At 54.7% G+C, this 14,271-nt stretch overlaps 6 protein-coding genes across 6 annotated transcripts; 3 read left to right on the forward strand and 3 right to left on the reverse strand.

Annotated features, from left to right (window-relative positions):
• Nucleotides 1-195: 195 nt before the first annotated feature.
• JCM15063_003863 (O-fucosyltransferase family protein) lies at nt 196-2,228 on the forward strand (the record flags this gene model as incomplete). The annotated part of the gene is made up of 9 exons (XM_076676907.1): nt 196-483; nt 545-590; nt 658-692; nt 765-946; nt 1,010-1,070; nt 1,138-1,321; nt 1,390-1,604; nt 1,677-1,884; nt 1,948-2,228. 9 exons carry the CDS (start codon nt 196-198, stop codon nt 2,226-2,228), a joined length of 1,500 nt encoding a protein of 499 aa, XP_076535889.1.
• A 403-nt stretch (nt 2,229-2,631) lies between these two features.
• Nucleotides 2,632-7,690, forward strand: JCM15063_003864 (uncharacterized protein; the record flags this gene model as incomplete). Its single annotated transcript, XM_076676908.1, has 5 exons — nt 2,632-2,875; nt 2,947-4,452; nt 4,524-4,589; nt 4,650-5,818; nt 5,885-7,690. The coding sequence occupies 5 exons, from the start codon at nt 2,632-2,634 to the stop codon at nt 7,688-7,690; spliced, it is 4,791 nt and encodes a 1,596-aa protein (XP_076535890.1).
• A 213-nt stretch (nt 7,691-7,903) lies between these two features.
• Nucleotides 7,904-9,087, reverse strand: CBP3 (Cbp3p; the record flags this gene model as incomplete). Its single annotated transcript, XM_076676909.1, has 2 exons — nt 7,904-8,628; nt 8,703-9,087. 2 exons carry the CDS (start codon nt 9,085-9,087, stop codon nt 7,904-7,906), a joined length of 1,110 nt encoding a protein of 369 aa, XP_076535891.1.
• Nucleotides 9,088-9,416: 329 nt separating this feature from the next.
• On the reverse strand, nt 9,417-10,203 carry RPL10 (60S ribosomal protein uL16 RPL10; the record flags this gene model as incomplete). Its single annotated transcript, XM_076676910.1, has 3 exons — nt 9,417-9,921; nt 9,984-10,125; nt 10,200-10,203. The coding sequence occupies 3 exons, from the start codon at nt 10,201-10,203 to the stop codon at nt 9,417-9,419; spliced, it is 651 nt and encodes a 216-aa protein (XP_076535892.1).
• A 751-nt stretch (nt 10,204-10,954) lies between these two features.
• On the forward strand, nt 10,955-12,394 carry CAF40 (CCR4-NOT core subunit CAF40; the record flags this gene model as incomplete). The annotated part of the gene is made up of 3 exons (XM_076676911.1): nt 10,955-11,561; nt 11,623-12,175; nt 12,253-12,394. 3 exons carry the CDS (start codon nt 10,955-10,957, stop codon nt 12,392-12,394), a joined length of 1,302 nt encoding a protein of 433 aa, XP_076535893.1.
• A 744-nt stretch (nt 12,395-13,138) lies between these two features.
• On the reverse strand, nt 13,139-14,243 carry JCM15063_003868 (uncharacterized protein; the record flags this gene model as incomplete). The annotated part of the gene is made up of 3 exons (XM_076676912.1): nt 13,139-13,454; nt 13,527-13,734; nt 13,814-14,243. The coding sequence occupies 3 exons, from the start codon at nt 14,241-14,243 to the stop codon at nt 13,139-13,141; spliced, it is 954 nt and encodes a 317-aa protein (XP_076535894.1).
• Nucleotides 14,244-14,271: the final 28 nt, after the last annotated feature.

Consider the following 14,271-nt stretch of genomic DNA (forward strand, 5'->3'; position numbering starts at 1 on the left):
GTTCTCATGTTGCTTCTCCTCTATGATGTGTAGCCTGTAGCTTTGCATTCCATACCCTGTTGTCCGAGTCGTAAGGAGCATCGATTCGAGTCGAATTTCAATGCCACGGTTCGGCCCCTCGGCCTCTCGGCGGTGCCAAGATAATAAAGTTCACCTCGCGTCCCGGACTCGACCCATACTCCTTCCGCCATCGCGATGGCCTTCCGCAAGGTCTCGACTTCAGACTCGGACACGGAAAAGGGCTTCGCCATGCCTTCCGAGGAGGATCCCGTGGTGCGCAGGATGAGGCAATCGCACAAGTGGTTGTGGTCGGATCGGCCCCTCGCTGCCAAAGTCGGCATCGTGATCGCCCTGAGCATCATTGGCTACAACCTGCTGCTTACTCCGACGACGGACAGGGATCAGTGGCAGTACGGCACGAGAAAGCTGAGAACGACCTCTCCGACAACGAACTTGGCGCAGAGAGTACCGACCCCTGCGACGGTACGTCTACGCCAGTTTCTTGCTTGTCGCAAATCGTTGACGATACTCGTGTGCTCGGTAGCTCTTAACCTCTGCTGCTCCCGCAAAATCGTATCATGATGCGCTCCGTGAGATCCGTCTCGGTTGCTGTCCGGAATATCCTGCGGTGTTGACTGTTTCGTCGGATCATGCCAGGGCCTGACCTACGATACCTGACTCTTGACTCTTGGGTTAGTGGGCCTGGTACCTTGTAACGACTCAAATCGGGACCCTACTGACTGATCGATTGTGCCCCAATCCAGTCTGGAATGACCGGCCAGCATCTCACGGCCCTGTCCCTCATGTACCTCGCTCAACTCACTCAACGAGTTGCGATCATCCCGAGCTGGCGAGACGCCGATCACTATGGAGAAGCCATGATCCGGATGAGCGACCTATTCGATTTGGACAAGTACCGGAACGAGACCGGAGCTCTCTTTGTCGAGTAAGCTTCTTCCTCGCGTAGATCATGCATCTCGGGCTGATTCAAGTGTGAATTTGCGCACAGGTGGGATGATGTCAAACCATTGGATCGCAGTCACGAGAAGACCGTGCGCGATGAAATTGGTGTAAGTGCTGGTGCTCGTCCCTGGTCTCGAATGTGTGATCTGACCAGATCTCACGTCTACGGTACAGTGTGTGATGGGTAACAACGCTTTTGAAGGAGGCAGAAGCTTTGACGAACACAATCTCGCTCAAACGGTGTGGCGAGTCCCTCGGGTTGGCGAAGGTCTTCAGCACTCGATCGAATCGTTTGTCTTGTTCGACTTTGACCGAGAGGAACGCGACAAGCGCATCAAAAAGTTTGCAAAGCAGAACAGTGAGCCCTTAGAGATCAGCAGAATCGATTGTTGGACCTGAGCCAATACGATTTTCCTCTCGTTACAGACTACACCACGATCCCTGCCAACATGCTGAACGACCAGCTCTTGTGCTACTCGAACTTGTGGGACCTGAACCACGCGAGTGCGCACGCAGGTGGAGTCAGTTGGTACGACGGATTCAAGGGCCAGCAAGTGGCCGAGGGAGACGCCATGACGATGCTGCCCATTTCGCACCGAGGTACTCACCCGGAATGGTGGGCTGTCGGACAATATGTCGACGTGAGTGGTCTTAGATGCATGCATTAGCGCAGGCGATCATACCTGTCTAATTTCGTACCCGTATCCATGCAGTTTTCCCCAGCCGTATGGGACATTGCGCTTGATGCCACCCTGCGCACACTCAAGACAAAGACTATCCCGAAGGATCTCATTACGGTGCATTTGCGACGGGGGGACTTCAAGTCATGGTGTTCCACCGGTCACAACTGCACGCCTGCAATCGACCGCTACGTCGAGAAAGTGGCACCGATGCTTGCCAATGCTCCTCGAGGAACCAAAGGTACGATCGTACTTGCGAAACCTAAATTCGAGAAAAGCCAGTCATTGATTTTCGGTTATCCAGTGCTCGTGACAACCGACGAACAAGACGACAGAATCTTCCTCGATTCGATCGATTCCCTCGGCTGGTATCGCATCGATCACCGAGCGCTCGGAACGTTCGAGACTCTCGAAAAACGATACGGAGACGCCGCCAGATGGTATGACGCTGCGATCGACCAAGCGATCCTTTCGCTTGGAACTGCATTCGTCGGGACGAGCGGGAGTCAAGTTTCGCTCGTCACGGAATTGAGAGTTGCTGCGTGGAACGGAGGATCGACGGCGCTCGTCGAGAGACCTGCATAGGAGGAATTGGTACGAACGCGAAGGCATCAAAACTGTTTCCATTTTCACAACCTCATCTGCGGAGGTTTTTAGGGTTCGAGTTTGGTTAATACCGTATCATAGATCTGGGTCATTGTAAGATACATCTTCATAGATTCTGCCACTCATCGTTCCTCGCGAAGTTCGGACAGTTCGGCTTGCGTGCGGCGCTGCAATTGCCGAGATTCGAAATTCGAATCAAGTCAATCAATCTTCTTTCAACTTTGTCTCGCTCTGCGCTGTCAGCCATTCGAAGCATCGCATCGATCCCGGCAGTATACATCGCACGGATACTCAATCGCGGCTGGACGGGCGATAGGGCGCCTCGGGCAGCATTTATTTGAAGCGGAACATTAGGCTATCGGCAGAACAGGACTTGGCGAGGATGTCAGCCGCAGTGGCATTGAACGACTGGTACCTGACGATCGCGTACAAAGACGCAACTCGGCGAGAGCTGTGCCTCAAGGTGATCAGCGTTGTGGATGATCAACAAACCTCGAAAGAATCCGAAGTTCAAGTCAGAGTCGTCATTAGGACGACTGCCACTCGCTTCCAAGGAGCGTGGCCGAAAGGATTGGCCGAGTTCAAGCTGATCGGACGACCTGCGCTCGATAAGGCAGAACGAGCCGGTAAGCGCGAGATGCTCGGAAGGCCTATCGAGCACATGTCTCCACCGGAGCTGACTATTTGTACATGGCAGGTATACCGCGAGAGTACCTGCTCTTGTTTGGGGACGGGATACCCGCAAATTGGACTTCACTGCTCAAGGAAACCGCGTTGCGACCGGCGAAATTCCTCGCAACTCTGCCTCCACGGACCGTCACCGCTAATGCTGTCGCTTCAACCTCGAAGATCCCGATTGGAACGACTCCGACAAGGGCGAGGACTACGACAGAATCTTCCAGCAGCATCGGACGCTATGGGCTCGACGACCAGACTACGAAAGAACTGGCTCAGGCGCTCAGAGACCGGAAGGGAAAGAGGAAAGCGCGCAGCAACAAGAGTTCGCCAGCCAAGAGTGAGAAGCGGTTGAGAGCGAAGGATCTCGAGTACATCACGACGGAGCAGAAAACGCAATTCGGCGTACCGAAGCAGCAAGCGATGGAGTCTGTCGAGCGCTGGATCGAAACAGTGACTTCGGAGGTCGTCGTGGCCTCTGAGAGTACGGCTGTACCAGAAGAGATATCAGGCGGTCTAGACACCGAAGCCGAAGAACCTCGTCTGCCCGATGCCGCAGAAACCGTATCGCCAGCACGTCCTCCGGCTACTCTAGATCCCGCCGGTCTTCCCCGATCCAACCGGCCCGATCATCATTCATCGAAAGCTGTTGCGCCAGAAGCCACCGAGATCGCGACAGTAACGACTGAGAAACCGCCAGAACCAGTCGAAATCCCGCCAGAACCGTCTAAGATGCCACCAGCATTCCCCACCCTAGTCGATTCATTCTTCAGAATTGGACGACCACTTTTGACAGCGAATGCAGGACCATACGTCTCGTTCATTCCGAATCTGAGCGGGCCGGCGCGAAATCTCCTGACGGCTCTGTCAGTACCCCTCCGACTTGCTGCACCCCACCCTCGTCCAGGAAGGCGGAAAATTCGAAAACCTCTGCACTCAATACGCCTCACGGTCGTCGGGAATGCCTCGGCCTCGATCGCTGTGCACGGATCTCAAGATACAGCCGAAACAGATCGAGCAGTACCTTCCGCACCAGCTCCAGAAGCTTTCATGGTAACCCCAACTCAAACACACGAGCCTTTGAAGGAGGAAATCGCACAGCTATACCGAGACTTTGAGGATGAGGTGCACGGAGTCATCAAACCGAAAGGCTCCCCAATGCCGGAGGATCAAGGCATGAGCGACCTCAGCGATCTGTCGGAAGCGGACGATGTCCTGCCTCAGGCACGGATCGTCGCAGCAGGAAATGATCAGGGCGGAGAAGAGGCGAGGATGGACAATCATGTGGGCGCCGATGTGCAAATGGCTCCACTGGGAGATGCCCATGGAGTCGCCGTGCCGGATTGTACCGAGACGAAAGGCCCCGGGAGCGCGCAGGAGGCATTCTCCAACGTTCGGGACGCGGATGTGGACGCTGCGAGCTCTTGGACGCTACCAAGACTTGATCAAGTCCGGAATCAGGACAACTCAGGCGAGACCGACTCTGATGAGGAGGAATGGCCAATCTTTCCGCTTCTCTCGCCTACAAGTACGTATAATCGATGCCTTTTCATAACCCGATCCTGTCTTAAACTTATCGATGCGCATGCTCTCGCTCAGTCACAGGGCAATATGACGAGATCGTACCGATTCGATTCGATTCGAGTTCTCCTCCACCTCGTCTCGGTCAGATCCTTTGCGAGTCAATCATCACAGAGAAATCTTGCTGACTTTGATGCGTTCCAGCTTCTCCGCCTCTGCCTCACAGCAAAGGCTCGCCGCCAGCTCAACATCTCAAAGTCGCTTCACCTGAACCGCCTCAACCCTCCTATCCTCTTTCACCCTTGCGGGGCTCGTCTCCTCTCGAACCGATCTTACCGCCTACCCCAAGCTTCTCTGACTTTTACGACGACGAGGAAGAATCGAACGCGTCGATCGATCTCGAAGTCGAGGAGTTTTTGCAGCGGGAAGCTATGGGCCACAGCAGCGATGGATTCGAAGAAATCATCAGTCCGACCAAGAAGCGACCGGCGAAGACCTTCGAACCACAGCCGACAGTCCGCGAGGTCGAAAGAACGCAGAAAAAGAGGTCTACCGCTCAGTCCCCTACACGACACGACATCGTCAACGACGCGACATTGCCTCCTGCGTCTGAGCAACACACAGACTCTCATCAACCCGCAAATTCAAGGAAAGAGACGCCACCAAGGCAGACTCGCGGCCGAGCACCGAATAGTAATCAAGTCTCGCCTACTGTCGATCCATTCCTATTTCCCCTTGCGCCATCAATCGCTGCCTCAAGCCAACAAGACGAAACTGCGTCAGGCTCTCCACGGCTCGCTTGGACCAGAGCTGTATCTAGTGAAACTATTCCTGCCCCAACGAACCTCGCACCAACCTCGAGCGAAGAGTCCGCCGTAGCGGCGTTGGATACCGCACAATCCGTCGTCGGAGACCAAGTAGATGTACTCTTCTCGATCGAATCGAAAGCGCCGAGTAGGGTCCCGTCACCACAGACAGACTCGAGAATCAACCTTGACGATAGTCAACCTGGAACACCACAGCCCCAATTGTCGGAACGATCAGCTGCGCCCGACGCATCTCCCAACGACGAGTCCATCGAGACAGTACCTGCTCTCGCAATACCTGCCGAGTCGCTAGGACACCGCGCTCTGTACGGCGCAGCTGTTCCGTTTATAGACCCGGCGGACACTACCGAGGTGGAAGACCAAGCCGACAGCCAATTTCACACAAATGAACAAAACATTCGAGCTCCAAACGACGAAACAACCCACGCCGGAAGAACCGTCGGAGGAGAAATCCCTCCTGTCGATCGACCAGAAGTATCGCAGAAGTCGGCGTTGCTGAGAAGTGGGGAAGGTGGAATAAGGACAGATGTCGATGCCGTGATCGAAGTGAGTTTAACATCGGGTAGCATGTGGCTCCTTCAGTACTGATCATCGGCCCTCATCGAATCACAGAATTCAATCGCCCATTCTCCATCACTCGCTTCGCTCGGTGATCCTAGAGACACGAGTCCTGGATCTCTAGATGCCTCTTTCGCAAGAAACAGTGCATTATCGAATCAAGCACCAGAGGTAAAACCGGATCGTGAATCGGAAGCTCTACGCACGGAGTCTGTGTCTGCTACCATCGCTCAGGAACAGTACAATGACGGCGGTCCCGATCATGAATACGGTGGGGGAATCGACGAATCGGATGATGGCGAACGTTTGCCTGAGGGATATATTGACAACGACTTCGACACGTTGGCGGTAGGACCTGAAGAGCCCGATTTAGGGGAGCTCGCCCGGGCATCGTCTATAATTAACGAAGCATCGTCTTTGGAATCGCCGCAAGAGGACGTTACATTTGTCGCGCCTGAGCCAGATCCAATCAGGAGCTCTTCTTCAAATCTGGAAAAACGTTTGACGCCGGCACTCGAAGAACCTCAGCATCAACAGACCTCACTTGACGAAACCGAAAGCAATATGCAAGTCGGTCGCCCTGATCCATTGCTGAGTCCCTCAAGCATGCCAGCTATCGCTACTCGCGATACTCCGCCCGAGTCTGTCGATTCAGAATTTGCGGCTGCTAGCGCTCCCGCCAGTGCCAAGCAAGGCTCGGCTATCGCACCCACTTCGCATGACTCCGGGTCACCGGAACCAATCCCAATTGGACCGTCTGTCACAATCTATCACGATGAGAGCGCTGCACCCACGGTGCAGGTCGACTCGCCTTCTCGATCGCCCATAGGCAACACCTCTCGTCAGAGTGGACCTGTACTCTACGTGTTGCAGCGTAACGAGTTTCAATCTCAGGTCTCGTCCTCTAGCGAGGTTCATGATGAGCCGCCACCTTTGAGCACTTTCACAGAGAACGACTCGGGAACGACACGATCTGGTCACAAGGACGATCAAGTCATTGATGACGAACTTGGATACGTCCCTCAAACACTCAATCAAGCATTCCGAAAACGTCGTGATGAAGAAGCCGATTCGGTCTCACGCAAAGGCCGCAAGATCCAAGCTTTTCTCACCGCAACACCCCGACTAGAGACCACATACAGCGGCAGCGAGAACGCTTCACAATACTCTAAAGAGCTACCTGAACTCGACGTTGGTGAATCGGTTGCTTCGGTTCCGACTTCCCGCAAGTCGAGAGCCAGGAAGCGCTCCTCGAACGAAAGCTCGACCACTCTCGTTGATCAGACTTTGTCTTCTTCGTCTGCACCGGGACGCTCAACTCCAGCGAGATCCAATTCGTCGAGACCCACAAGGGAGAGGAAACCTGTCGAAGGTTGGTGGGATGTTGAACGTGGACTCGACAGCGCGAGAAGGGCAGTTCGGGTCAGTGACGATCATCAGGATCTCGAACAGCGGGCACGAGAAGAAACAGCTGTCGTATCGCGATTGGAAGAATCCGAAACTATCGAAGGAATCAATGTTGGTCAAAACCAGGTCGAAACCGGCACGAGCGGGGTAGAGGAGGAGCATGTCGACGAAACTAACATGGATGCCGAGGAAGGGAACGAGGAAGACTCCAACAGCAGTTCGATCAGGTCAAACCGACAAAGCAAGAAACGGAAAGCGATATCACCCGAGTTGCAGGCGGGATCGGAGCAGGAAGAAGGATCAGACGCCGAGTCGCCCCCTACGGCTTCGTCCTCGCCTTCAAAGAGGAACGCTGCCTCAAAATCGCAAGCAGAACCGAAACAGACGACACCTGCTCCGAAACGACGCAAACGCAAGAGTATCGTGATGCCGAGACTAAGGAAGAAGGCTTGAAAGAGATTTGCTTCAGCCCGTCGTGTTTTTCCTACGTTGTTGTTGTTCCTCTTCTTTGTCCTTGCCAATGCAACAAAACACACTCACACATCACCACGAAAGCGCATCTGACAAGTGTGAGCGACTCTTGGCATTCCGAGACACGGTCACGAGCGAGAGACAATTGGAGCAAATGTTGCAATCGAGCTTGACAGGAACAAAGAGTCTTTTCCCTCAGATCCTTGTGAACTCTGTCAAACTGCCCTTGCCCTCCTTGAGTCCCTGCATGACGACTGCATCTGGCAACCTCTCCAACCTCTGAACCTCCTTGCGTACGAACCTGACAATCTTTTCCAAACTCTGAACAAACTCGAGGTCGGGATCTTCCGGGTACAACGGGTTGATCGGGATCGCAGCAGCAGTTTTAGGATCGACGAGCGGGGCGTCCGTTTTGAACATGGTCGAAGCATCGGTTCCTTTCTTGAGCAACTTTGCTTGAATCGGATCGACCGCGAGATCGACATTTGTCGATTCAGCAGCAGTAGCAGAAGGTGCTTCAACTTGAATCGGGTTCGGACCTAGTTTCGGGACTTCGCCTGCTTTCGGAGCACGTTTGCCCTTGACGCCTCCAATCCCTCCCCATCCACCTCCAAACATGTTTCTCCACAACGCAGCGGCCAACACGGCATCGCCTGCGAGCAAGCCTTCGTCGTACGCGGCGATACTGCCATGGTACTGTTCGAGCATGTCCTTCATGTACCCTTTGATCAACCTCCCTTGCGTGACGGCGTACGGACCTCGGATGCGCAACTCCATGTCGATGAACATGTGGTTGATGAACTCTTGCACATAGGTTTGACCGAGTGGGGAAGGCAGAGATCGGAATCGAACGGTCAGGAGCCACACGTGCAAAGTCGTGATTGAGAACCACGTTTGAAACGAAGGAGGCAGCGAGCACTCTGTACTCGTCGACACAAGGAGATTGATCAGTCTCAGGAAGGAGAGAGAGAGATGAAAAGGAATGGGAGTTTACCTTCGTACCAAAATGGAGCTTCAATCTCGCCCCTCTCGGCACATCGATCGTAGTAGTCGCTCGTCGTTCGAATCGCAGTCGAAGTTTGCGAGTGGTACCCAAACAGTTTCGCGAGTTTGGTCACGACCGAGACGGTCAACGGCGAGTATCGAGTCGGATGCGCTGCGGGCAAGTTCGAACCTGGCAAGTTGGTAGGTTGAGGAGTAGGCGTCGGTCTCGATTGAACTTTCTTGGACGTTGCGCTCGAGGTAGCATCGGAGGGAGATGTCGATCGCGCAGGAGTCGAAGGAGTTGAGTAGGATCGTACGGCGCTACCAGATCGTGCAGCGACTGCTGATAGGTTCAGGCTCTGTTTGAATGCAGTCCTTGCGATTTGAGAGCTCATCGTTGACCGGAGAGTCGAGGTTCGATTCTGTGGCGATGGAGGCGATCAACGATCAACGAAGGATTATCCATAAAAAAAGTTTCGCATGATTTATTATCGCTTTCGAGAGTAGTAAATCTCGATACACTCGCGACTCTCCTCGTCGCAAGAGAGATGTAGGTAGGAAAAAATAGAAACGACGTTCCAAAGAAGCGCAACCAAAAAAGAATCCCGACGCTTTGGGCGTTCATTCCCCGTTTCTCCCCCCTTTCTACTAGAACACGCGGGTACCGCAACACGAACACACACTCTTTGAGGGAATCACAGGACAAGAGAGTGAGAGGGCGTGTTTAAGCACCGATGCGGTCGAGGCGGCGGAGGTTCTCCTCGAGAGGACCGTGGGGCTTGACGAACTGGACGTAAGCACCGTCGGGTTGAGCGATCGAACGCTTCTCGAGGTACTCGGCACGCGAGAGGTTGGTGAATCCCCACTTCTTCGAGACGATGATCTTTTGGCGTCCCGGGAACTTGTACTGGGCGCGACGGAGGGCCTCCATGACGACGGCCTTGTTCGAGTCCTTGCATCGGACCGAGAGGATGATCTGGCCAATGTTGACACGCGCGACGGTTCCGTAGGGCTTGCCCCACGCTCCACGCATACCGGTTTGAAGCCTATCGGCTCCGGCGCACGAGAGCATCTTGTTGATACGGATCACGTGGAAGGGGTGAGCGCGAACTCGGAGATGGAACGAGTCCTTTCCAGAGGTCTTGACAACGTATTTGTTGGCGCAGATACGGGCAGCCTCGAGGGCCTCCGACGAGAGTTGCTCGTACTCGTTCGAGACAAGGTGAGCGCTGCGATGTCAAGTGTCAGGGCATGCGACTCGGGAGAAAAGAGAGGTTGAACGGCGACTGACCAGAAGGGGAACTCGTCGACCGAGGCCTTCTTCCTTCCGAGATCGAAGATGCGGATCTTGGGGTCGGGGACACCACGGTTGTACCTACTCTTGGGGTAGGGCTTGTTCTTGCAGTAGCGGTAGCAACGAGCGGGGCGGCGTCCTGGGAATCGTGCAAGGGTGCTGAGGTCAGCATCGACCCGACTGACCGCCGAGTCGAGTCTCGAAACCACGTACCCATTGTGACTGAGATGGTGGTACAAGAAGAAGAAGAGAAGAGAGAGCGACAAGCGCGGGATGAAGGGAAAGAGAGAGAGAGAAGCGGTTGGTCAGCATGGGATCGAATCGAGTCCGAAGGTCGACTACACCTCGCTGTGCGCGCGCCTGCCCGCCCGGTCTCGTTCCTGCAATAGCCTGCTCTTCGCCACTGCTTGCACTGTGTGCTGTTCCTGCCCCCTTCTCGTAGACACGCCGTTTTTCCCGGTCTCGCTCAAATTGACCACTTTTTTCCCGTAGAGTGCGCGCTGAGAGCTGCAGCAAAGTTGACCGGGCGAGGTGCGGCGTCGAGGCGTGGTGTACCGAATGTGGATCTGCGGCTTACAAGCTGTGGAAGAAGAGGAGGGGGGGTTGACCAGAGGTGGAGGAGAAGGAGGTCTCGCCAGGCCAAAATTCGACCCAGGCGCCAAGTTGGACTTGCGGCTCGAATCCTCGAATCCCGCTCGCCTGTCACGGGCCCGCATTCCCTCGTCACCGCGCCCACCGTCGGCACCCCGCTCGTAGCCCGACCCTCGAGTCGCCTCTGCACCTCGCCCGACGCGCCCACCTCGCATCGCTTGATCCGCTCGCCCGCGCGAGTTGTTCCCCTCGTCGCTCGGTCGATCTCGATCCTCTCTCCCGTCGAGTCGCACTCTTGCACTCTTGCATCCGTCGTAATCGATCGCGAGTGTATTCCGCCAGACTGCACGTCCCTCGGCTGAGGACCACACGCCAAGATGAGCAACACCTCGGCGCTCTTGTCAGCGCTCAACAGCCGCCCGCAACAGCCGCTGCATTCGCCCTCGCTCTTGCACTCGCACGACTCGGCTGCACATCACACCGCAGTCGACCCATGGGGCGCAGGAGCGTCCCAGGCAAACGGCGGCTCGTCGTCCCATCTGCCCCTCTCGATAAGTCAGTCGATCAACAACCCGGGCTTGCCTTCGGGCGTGATTGTCTCGTCCGCCGCCGTCAACGCCATGAACGGACTCGGCGAGTCGAACCACGCCCGCAGCAGCTCGATCGCCCCGTCTCAGCCAGGCGGCGGGTCCCTCTCGCGCTCCGAGACCCCCGGTCTGCCTCATGGCGCCACCGGTGGACTCTCGACCGGCACGGGCGGCACCGGAGGCGGCAAGCTCCTCCTTCAGAGCGCCCCTTTGATCACGAGCTCGCTCATCCAGCCGGGCAGCATCCCGGGCGCCGGCGCCCAGTCTGAGAACGAAAAAGTGTACTACTTGATCGTCGACCTCATGAACCCAAACACGCGCGAAGCTGCCCTCCTCGAACTGAGCAAGAAGCGCGAACAGTGGGACGACCTCGCCCTCGTGCTGTGGCACTCTTTCGGTCAGTTGCGCCCGCCTCTCCCTCGTTCTGCCCATTCTCAGTCTGACCTCCCCTTTTCCAGGTGTCATGTCGGCACTGCTCCAGGAAATTGTATCCGTATACCCTCTGCTCGCGCCACCGTCGCTGACCGCGCACGCATCGAATCGAGTCTGCAACGCGCTCGCACTCCTGCAGTGCGTCGCGTCACACAACGACACGCGATCGCTGTTTCTCTCGGCCCACATCCCCCTCTTCCTGTACCCGTTCCTCAACACGACCTCGAAGACCCGCCCGTTCGAGTACCTGCGGCTCACCTCGCTCGGCGTGATCGGTGCCCTCGTGAAACAGAACGACAATTCGGACGTGATCAATTTCCTCCTGTCGACCGAGATCATCCCGCTGTGTCTCCGCATCATGGAGACGGGTTCCGAACTGTCGAAAACGGTCGCCATTTTCATTGTGCAAAAGATCCTGCTCGACGAGATGGGACTCGGGTACATCTGTCAAACGTACGAACGTTTCTACGCGGTCGGAACCGTGCTGAGCAACATGGTGCAGCAACTGGTGGAGACCCAGGCTGTGCGGTTGCTCAAGCACGTCGTGCGGTGCTACTTGCGCTTGAGCGACAACCTCAGGCAAGTCTCTTCTCTTTTTCCGCCCCGCAGACGCCGTGGCAGTTCCTGATCGATGATTTGGGTTTAACCCGTAACAGGGCACGAGAAGCGCTCCGAGCTTGTCTTCCCGAGCCGTTACGAGACGCGACTTTCTCGCCTCTCCTCAAAGGCGACATGGTCACGAAACGATGTCTCGCAACTCTGCTCCTCAACTTGTCTGACCGAGTCGACTCGGTCTGAAACCGCAAATCGAAACGACTCTCAAAAGTAACAAATGCACCCCCCTTCAGCTTACGATATCACTTCTGTCGACTTTACCCATCCCCCCCTCAAGCAAAACTCTCAAGGCGATACTACTACTCCGTATCGATCGCCTTCAGACGAGCGAGCCCTTCTCCTCCCCTCTGCCATTCTTTGCACATCACCCTCTTTTTTCTCCTCCAACCGCTTTCGTAAATCATGCATGATACCCACTCTTTCGCGCCGGTCAAACCCCTTCCCTCGTCTGTCTGTCTGTCTGCAGATTTAGCCTTGCATCTACAAAACAGTGTCTTCCGCTCGCCTATTCAACCCTTCCTTTCAATTCTATCTACCCTTCTTCCCATTTCGCCCAGCTTCTCCCCTACCTTTTTAGCTTTCTTGCCCGCAAAAGAAAACCCGTGTTGTCATTTTTTCTAGCTTTTCCCTCCAAGCAACCCCGCCTCCCACCTTTTCGATTGTGCTGTTCTTTTCTGCTTTATTCATTCTTCTTTCTTTTTCTCTCCCACGTCGCCTTTTTTCCCGCCCCTTTTCCTCCAAAGTGATGAGCTGTGTTGTAGCAATTTCAAAAGAAAAAGGTTCTCTCTCTCTCTTATCTCTCGAGCGCGGCCGGTTCGTGTTACGAGGTCCATTTTGGGGTAAGATAAATGCAAAGATTCTGCGTTGATAGATGACAACAATTGTACGAAACAGGCTATGTAACAGAGAGGGATAAAAACGATTGGTTCATGGTTGCTCGAGTTCAAACTCGAGTCTTTCAAGTTGACCTCCTCCAAGAAGTGCGTATTTGAGGACGAATTGTCTCAAAGGGTCCAACAGAGGGGGTGGGAACGTGACTCGAGTCAAAACTAGAGACGTGATCGTATTTGGGAAAACATGACTTGGAGTTGGTAATGTCTCGTCTTGGTCTTCTTGTTGACGAGGTTCTGCTTTTGTGACTAGGGGAAATGGAGTGAAGAGAGCGAGGAAATGGGATTGGGGTATGACGAGATGCTGTAGGGAAGGAACATAACGATTCGAAGGATCCGATGATACGAGCGCTCTTTTCATGAGGGGTTTCGCATGAAAAAGGGGTCAGATAATATAACTCTGACTAACAGTCAAAAAGACTCACGCTTCAATCAGAGTTTTGTCACAATTGTCATTGTCGATCTCGAGCGAGACGAGGTTTGGGAAATGCCGAAAGAACGCTCGTGCTTGTGACAATGCGTACGGGTGACAATCGATCAACGTGAGGGACCTTACTCGTTCGAACCGCAGTCGAGATACATTTGGATACGATGCGAGCAACAGTTTCGACAGAACGAGCGACTCGAGCGAATCTGCTTTCGATCAATCGAGAGTGTCGGAACATTTGAGCTTTTGATCATATTTCTTTGGAGGGGTTGTCCGGGAAAGCACCTTGAAGTGGTTCGAACCAATCGAGCGAGAGGAAGAGACCGGTACGGCGATCGGGACCAGTCATTTCGACCCGTTTGACCCGAGTACAGCTCGAACACAATCTCCTCAACTTGTTTCGCCACACTTTGCCTCCAGCTCGACGCATTTCAGGTCTGTCTGGAAATATTGATAGATCCCAGTTGACAAAGAGGGTGCGAACTTGCTCGGCATACTCGGGTGGGAACCGCGAGTAATGTTCGATGTACCCTTCGAGCGCGTACAGGTCCAAGATTGCGACCGTGCTGAGCACATTCTCAGTCACGATACGTTCAAAAGTTCGATTGACCGTTCGCCATGGCAAGAATGTCGGTATGCGTTCATAACTGGTCGAGTCGAATGCGAGTTGAATGATTCTGGTCCATAACTCTGGCGGCAGAAACGGAGCTGGCATAGTTTGGGCCTTCCGCTTCGTCTTGTAG

The sequence above is a fragment of the Sporobolomyces koalae genome (assembly GCF_050403365.1).
Source record: "Sporobolomyces koalae JCM15063 DNA, S_koalae_JCM15063T_v1_ctg6, whole genome shotgun sequence".
NCBI classification, from domain to species: Eukaryota; Fungi; Basidiomycota; class Microbotryomycetes; order Sporidiobolales; family Sporidiobolaceae; genus Sporobolomyces; species Sporobolomyces koalae.